Genomic DNA, 7,876 nt, shown 5'->3' with positions numbered 1-7,876 from the left:
TTACAACACAAATACATGGAATCACAAACTCCTCCAGTGAATTATTTTCTTTATAATACAAGTGAAAACACGCCAAGCTCTTGAATATTACAGCCAACATCAATTTGATACAACATGATATTAAGTTACATACTACAAGAATAATACACAACAACATACATTCAATTCACAGAACAACAAAGGCGACTGGCAAAAAATTAATCGCCAACTTGATATCGGTATGGGGTTGATGTCTGACTGTTATGAGCAAGAATTGATGCTCATCATCAGCCTTGAAAATATGCACGCGCCAGTGTCACGCCCTTTATGGCTGTGTTACCTGAACTCTCTCTTCGGCTGTTCCAAAACCAAAGAAAAACAAGTTATATTGCACAACTGAGCTCCTACTGGAACTTGGAAGAGGAGAGTGGGCATCCCCTGTAGATGGCAAAAGCAATTCTTGTTGATTTTTTAACATTCTGGAAACTTTGCAAAATTTCCAGTAGCATTGAAATCACAACTCTTCTATTTCTTCCTGACGGTAAACTGCATTCAGCTGTTCTTGCAACTGCAAGTAGAAAGCAAAACCATGAAGGAGCAGTGAGTTCAACTGTAAAGGTATCTTCAGAATAGATATACAGAAAATATTAGGGGAAAAGGTCGAGAGATTGACCCTCTAAGTTAAAAATGAAAGTGTGATCGTCTAGAAGGATAATCCATTTAATATAACTATCTACAATCTCATTGATATGAACAAACAGAATCCGAAAAGTCGCAAGTAAATCTGATGCCCCTCAGACTCTATAATTGCTATCAACGTGGTTCCAAATATTACCCCTAATCTAAAGGGAGATACCTCCTGAAACTTTCCTATCTCACAGAATATCTCCTGAATAATATGAAAAGTTTTGAATCAGGAGTCTTTCTATCCACCAAATTCCCAATACAGGTCAAAATTGTACTCCAAAAAAATGCCACAATGTGACAACACATTCTTCAATCTTCAAAGCTCAATATGTCGTCAGAACTTAAAGCATAAAGTCTTTTAGTGGAATACTTCTCTTTGTTAGAATCCAAATGAAGCAAAATGTGGCAGTTTATATCTAATTCAACCATCCCCAGGAACTTGGAACATCCTATCCTACGCCTTCTCTCTACCTCCTGGAAGGTAAGCTTTTATAACTCAAGATGCATCAGGTATTATCTGGAAATATTTGATCAATTAACTTTAAGAGTTCCAACTATTTCCATTGGCCTTCAGATATTTAATTTCTGAGAATTTTCTCAGCAATGTCAGAAGAATGGCATAATGCTAAAGACACAATGCTCGCATAACTTACCTCGCCATGCAAACAGACAAACCTCATTAAGTCGACCATAAAATATTATCCATCAAGATTGTCTCCAATGAAGAGAACCTTATCCCAGAGAATTGTGCCACCTTCATATGTTTGTCTTGAAAGAAATTCAACTTCCCCACAAAGTTCTCCAAGATTATATCAAATGTGCAGCTTGCTCATTTAGATTGAAGAGTGGAGATACTACTGTGAAATCTATTCTCTTTAAGTGTGAAATTCATCCTCTAAAGATAGAGATACATTTCAAAATACAATTTGCTAAATGACCGACTCTGGAGTGAGGATCCAATATGCAGTTCAAAAGTTAACAAGAGATTGTATTAAATGCTCCACTGTAGCATATCAAATACTAAATTTTCTGTGTTCCAAGCAAATTACTTAAAAAGTTTACGAAAAAGAATGTTGCGTAGTTAGAGTGAAATTAAAATATGCATAAAATCTTTTAGTCTTGAATATCAATAATGATTAAGATACTTCAAAAATCTAATTACAATTTAATGTATCCTTAAAAGTTAAAACAAAAACATTAATCAGATTTGAAAGGAAAGCTCAACTAACCTGATTATGTTTAAGTCTTTCTGCAGTCAATTCATCAGTCAGACTAATCATCCTGCATTGAAGAAATTATGGTCACGTGAAAACAAGGTCTAATATGAGCAGTCCCTTGCTCTTTTAGCTTCTGATAACCAATAAATGTTAACTATCATATAAGATGTTCAAATAACCATTTAGGCAGCTCCCTCCAGACAATTATCTCCAGACTTCACGCTAAAACTAAAAGTTCATTTTCATGTCCTTAACGATCATCTTTATTTCCAGCCAGTTTTGAGCATTGCTGAGGTACAAAAATACATAAAATGGTTCAGGGGAAATGTTCGCATTGGCAGCTTCATATCAGTGTAGAATGGCATCTACAGAAGTACTTTGATGGCTAAGTTACCCTTGAAGATTTCCCTCGAAGCACCAGATAGCAAGAGTCAGAAAGCAAGGGACTACTGATAGTAGAGAGCTTAAAGAAATTCAATAAGCCCTCAAGAAATGACAGAGCTTTTCTCCATTTCTTTAAGCTCAAACAGGAAGAAAGTAACAAGAGTTTGGACAATAGGCTATGCTGCAGATGGTTACAGCAAAGGAAAACAATGAATGCAAGAATACAGAGATAGGAAACAAGCAGAGATGACCAAGAAATACATCATGATATGTGAAAAAAAGTAACAAAGTAATAGTGATAGGGCTTTCTTTTATTAACAAGAGCAGATAAAGAGGTGGGTATAAGCCAGGCAACCTCCTCCCACCCTAACAATAAACACCCCCACCCCACTCCACCCCCTCCCCGCGCACACGCATCCCAACCAAGAAAAAAAAGAAAAAGAAAAAAAAGAAAAAAGAAAACCAACCCTTTCCCCTCTTAGTTTTGTGAACTTTTACTTGTGCAGCATGTTTTCCTTGTTTGCGTGAAAGATAACTTGATTGAGATGATGATCTACCTTGCTTGTAGGTCTGCAATTCTCAAAAGTAGAAGACGCTCTCTTTCCGTAGATGCTGTTTCAGCCTGTCAAAAAATGATAATAGGATATTTAGACTTAGTCAAGATAAGGGGTAAAGAATTACTATGGGCAAGACCAAATAGTCACAGGTTTTAAGAGCTGAAGACAAGTAATGACTTGAACCTTGCTCTAGGATACATAGCAGGAATTAGGCCGACCCAGAAATGATTACAGAGAAAGAACATATACTATAAAGAAATACATGAATACAGATAGAGGCACAAACTGGTATATGAATGTGCGAATCCCTGATATTCAGACAGACAAGCCTGATCCATTAACAGAAAACTCAAGTAGAACTTAAATGCAGAAGAAACTCATGTAGTCATCACTTGCTCTCGATACGCTTTGTGACTAAATTTGTCTACGCAAATAGTTGGTTACCTTACCAATACAGACTAAAAAAACGTTTCTTAATCAGTGCAGCGGAAAACAGAACTAAACAAGAAACCAGTATCGATCACACAAAAATAACCAGAGCTAATCCGAATATATGCACACTCACCACATTATTCTCTGAAGTGCGTGTTTGAGGAGGCGTTCCATTTTGTGAAGCTGCAAAATGAGTGCAAATTAATGAGAACACACCCAAAGGTTGCAAAATTGTAATTAGATTCAGTTTTTTTACTGACCATCAACTAGCTCATTCTGTTGTAAGCTACTCAACAGATTCATGATTAAATCCTGGTAGTCAAAAAGGATGATTAAGGCCCAATACAATCACAAAGATAACATGGGTCATTAAAAAAATGATGAAGAAAGAGTTAAATAAAAAAAAAAAATGAGAACTCTTCTGTACTTGTTGAAATGAAGTCTGTTGAACAAGATTTTGAAGGTGAGGCATGAGGATAGATGCAGGTACTGAACTGTTGGTAGTTTCCTTGGGGAACTGGTTAGTAAGCTGTAAAACATCAAGAGCAACGTTGACAATGATTTCTTATAATATATCCTCATAAAATGGTAGGAAAACTGCAAGTTAAACTTGAAGAAGGATAGAATAACTAGATAACAAACTATCTGTGTAAATCAGGAAATTTCACAAACTAATATGACGAGATTTCAATTTTATGATTTGCAGATACGAGTTCTAAGAATATAATCGGAAAGAAATAAAGGGGTGGTCAAACAGCAGAAGCTCTATTTAGATGCTTGAGCAAACTAAAAATTCATGAGGATGAAGACTATCAGTTGCTTAATAAGCTCATGTTCTTATCTACTAACTAATACCTTTATCTGGGAAGGTTATGGTTGTGCCACCTACTTTCAGGATGGCTAGCTTCAAAGTTCCTTGAATTAAGAATATAAAATTACAAATTACACCCCAGAAAATGCAAGGTCGGCCATCTATTTTTGGGATATCAAAGTGCCCTGGAACTCTAAGTACTTATTGCAAATAGAAACTCTAATAAGCCCCCCCCCCCAGCCACCCCCCCCCGCCCCCACCCCCGACGTCCCCCCCCCCCGCCCCCCCCCACCCCCCCCCCCCCGCCCCGCCCCCACCGAATCCTCCCGCGCCCCTCCCTTCCAACGGCCCCCATCCCCCCCCGCCCCCCCCGCCAGCCTCCCGCCCCGCCCACCCCCTCCCCCCCCCACCGAAAAACCTTTCATGTTCTATGAAATAAATCCTACAATTTAGAACAGAATCTACAGATTGTCATTGATTCTTGCACCGATTCATTATAATTTCTTGTCCTTGTCCTTGTGTTTGTTGTTGTTGTGTTTGTGTTTGTGTTTGTATTTATTGTTATTGCTATTATGTTTCTGTTCGTGATTGTGTTATTTGAATTAAAAAAAAAATCAAACACAATATTGAACATTGAGACCTTGTGGCTAACCGCACATTTTGTCCTTACAGGCTTCAATGGATAAATTGCCCTTTGCTTTTTTTTTCTGTGTATCCTCCATCCCCTCAGAGATTTAATTTAGTTCCTCCAAAAATGACTAAATTAGTGACTTCTCAGAAAAGAATTAATTGAAAACTAGAGTTAGAGAAGCTTCTTTTTTCCTTAACAAAAAGATAAAGATTTTCCATAACCTGATCCGCAATTAACAAGCAAGTGACGTGGAACTGGCCCTTTAGACTTTAACAGAAGAAATTTGACTTGATCTTGCAAAATCAACATAAAGATTTAAATCCAGATAACTTTCAATTTATTTATCATTGCCTGAAAACATACATATCACTAGGAATGCCTTCTACAACATGGAAATTACAAAAGTTTTAAAGAACTTTTTGAATCGATTAAGTTTACCACAAACCAATAACCTTTAATAGCAATAACTTTATGCATATTAAATGTTTTGTTTCATGTATATACGCTCATCCACTTTGGTTCATGTACTTTTGACTCCAAAATATCTCAAAGTCTACTCCTATTATTAAAATTTGCAAATAACACCTTGCCTGGACAGTAAATGCAAAATAGTAGGAATAGAAATGCTTACACTTTCTATAGACATATTGGGTGTATTTCAGATGATGAATATTTACTGTTGGTTTGAAATGCAAAAGTGTAGCCACTGAAAAATGCTCAGGCTTTTTACAGATATGGGTGTCCAGATGATGAATATTTACTGTTGGTTCTAAAATAACTTTTTTTACGTGTAGTGGTTTTTAATAATTTTTTTTCTTGTTACAAATTTATTCCTGTTACAAGTACATTGCCCTCTTATAATTGCAGTATGAATACTATGGGAAAAAAAGTTTGCACTTAATTTTGGGTTATATCCAATTATTCACTTTAAGACTCTAAAGTTTCACCCATGATGACTTCGATGCCAATTAACTGCTATTTTGTACATTTCATCTATCTCAGCCCAATGCAAATATTTGGCGAATGTCAAAATTCTAAATTTCATAGGGCTATAAACCAAAATTTTCCATTTTTGTTGTTTTGACCCACTTAACTGTTAAGTTTTCTTTCTTCCGAGTTCATGAATTTCATGGGCTATAACCCCATAATGTTTGTCCATTTTCATATGCTTTGACACAAAGGCAATTAATTGGCATGCTTAAAAAATTAAAATTTTCATGGGCTATATATCTTACAATTTTTGTCCATTTTTCATCGTTTTGACTCCATGACAATTAAATTTTCTTTCCTCAAACTTAACAATTTTCATGGACTATAACCAACAATTTTCTCCATTTTTATATGTTTTGACCCAATGGCAAATAATTGGCACACTTCTAAATTCTTAATTTTCATGGGCAACCACAATTTTGGTTCGTTTTTTGCTCCTTTCATGTTGATGACAATTAAGTTTTCTTCCTTTAAAATTCATGAGTTTAGCAACCCACAATTTTGTCCATTTTTATCTCTTTCAACCCAATGGGAAAAATCAGCATACTTCAAAATACATAGTTTTCATGGGCAGTAGCCCATGATTTTTGTTTACTCTCAATTGTTTCGACCCAATAGTAGTTAAATGGTTTGCATCAAAGTTTGTATTTTCATGGGATATAACCCATAAGTTTTTGTCCAATATCTGTAGACAATTAAATTTTCCTTCCTAAAGATTCAAGATTTTCATAGGCTACCCATAGTTTAGTCCATTCTCATCTCTTTCAATCTAAGCGCCAAAAATTATCATACTTCAAAATTCACAAATTTCATAGGCTTATAGCTCATGATTTTTGTCTACTTTTCATCATTTCGACCCAATGACAATTAAGTTTTCTTTCCTCAATTCATGATTTTTATGGACTATAAAACTATAATTTTTTTTATTTCATCCTTCTTAACCAAATGACAAATAATACGTTTACACAATTATCCAATTTCAAGGGCTATAACCCACAATTTTTGTCCATTTCCGATCATTTCAACAAAATGGTAATAATGTTTTTTTTACTAAAATTCACGATTTTCATGGGTTCTAACTCACAATTTTATCCATTTTCATCCATTTCGACCCAATGGAAAATATACAAATTACAAAATTCTCAATTTTTTAGGATTATAAACCACATTTTTGTCATTTGGAACTTATGAAGCACGGACACGCATAACATGAAGCCGTGTCGTGTCGTGTCCGTGTCAGACACACGTGTCGACCACACGTATCCTATGTATTTGTTAGGATTTGCCTCATGTCGGCGTGTCGGATGGCCGTGTCGGATCCGTGTCCGTGCTACATAGTTTGGAACCACATTTTTGTACATTTCTTTCTTCAAACTACATGATTTTCATAGACTAACTTACAATTTTTGTCTATTTTCATATGTTTCGATTCAATAGAAATTTAGTGACGTACTTAAAAATTCACAATTTTCATGGGTTACATAACCCATGATTTTTGTCCACTTTCGATTGTTTTGACCCAATGACAATTAAGTTTTCTTTCCTCCAAATTCACAATTTTTATGGACTATATAAAAAACAATTTTCTCCAATTTTATCTAAAAGGCAAACAATTGGCGTATTTCTAAATTCTTAATTTTCATAGGCTATAAACCATAATTTTTCTTCATTTTTGTTCTTGCTAATGACAACTATGATTTTTTTTCCAAAATTCACGATTTTCATAAACAATATGCAATGTTATAGAAGGCGCTAGGCGGTCTAGGCGTTTGAACCAGTGCCTAGCGCCTAGACGCCTAAGCATTTGGCTATTTTTAAATTATTTAATTATAATAATTGATAAGTACATGTATTAAATTCATATAAATTTGTCAAAAAAATAGCGATCTTAGATCCACAATAAACTATGCATATTTAAACTAAATAGCTAAAATAATAACTAATAAGTTTATAGATAGGAGGTCTAGGCATTGGATCCGATGCCTAGAGGCTACGAGTTTTATTTTTATTTTTTAATTACAATAATTGATAGTAAATGTTAATGTTATAGAAAGCTTAGATGTCGGACTGATGTCTAGGCGGATTTCTTTTTTCATTTAAGTGCTTGTCGAGGAGGTTTTGTTGAAGGTCGAAGGAGATAATGGAGGTGTTTATATTTAGAGTTTAAAGGAGTTTGAAGGACGTGAAG

At 35.1% G+C, this 7,876-nt stretch overlaps 1 protein-coding gene across 1 annotated transcript in view; it reads right to left on the bottom strand.

Moving 5' to 3' along the window:
• The window catches only part of LOC109839561 (serine/threonine-protein kinase fray2), a 34,869-nt gene continuing 26,993 nt past the window's right edge, over positions 1-7,876 (bottom strand). Inside the window, exons 17-22 of the mRNA XM_020408037.1 lie at positions 3,684-3,785; positions 3,517-3,568; positions 3,390-3,439; positions 2,825-2,889; positions 1,896-1,947; positions 1-547 (exon numbers count right to left, since the gene is read on the bottom strand). Coding sequence (XP_020263626.1) covers positions 494-547; positions 1,896-1,947; positions 2,825-2,889; positions 3,390-3,439; positions 3,517-3,568; positions 3,684-3,785 — 375 coding nt within the window. The 3' untranslated portion in view covers positions 1-493. The remainder of the gene's footprint in view (positions 548-1,895; positions 1,948-2,824; positions 2,890-3,389; positions 3,440-3,516; positions 3,569-3,683; positions 3,786-7,876) is intronic.

This window comes from Asparagus officinalis, chromosome 4 (genome assembly GCF_001876935.1).
Source record: "Asparagus officinalis chromosome 4, Aspof.V1, whole genome shotgun sequence".
Classification (NCBI taxonomy): domain Eukaryota; kingdom Viridiplantae; phylum Streptophyta; class Magnoliopsida; order Asparagales; family Asparagaceae; genus Asparagus; species Asparagus officinalis.
The sequence above is the reverse complement of the archived record's forward strand: the minus strand, read 5'-3'. Positions and strand labels throughout refer to the sequence as shown.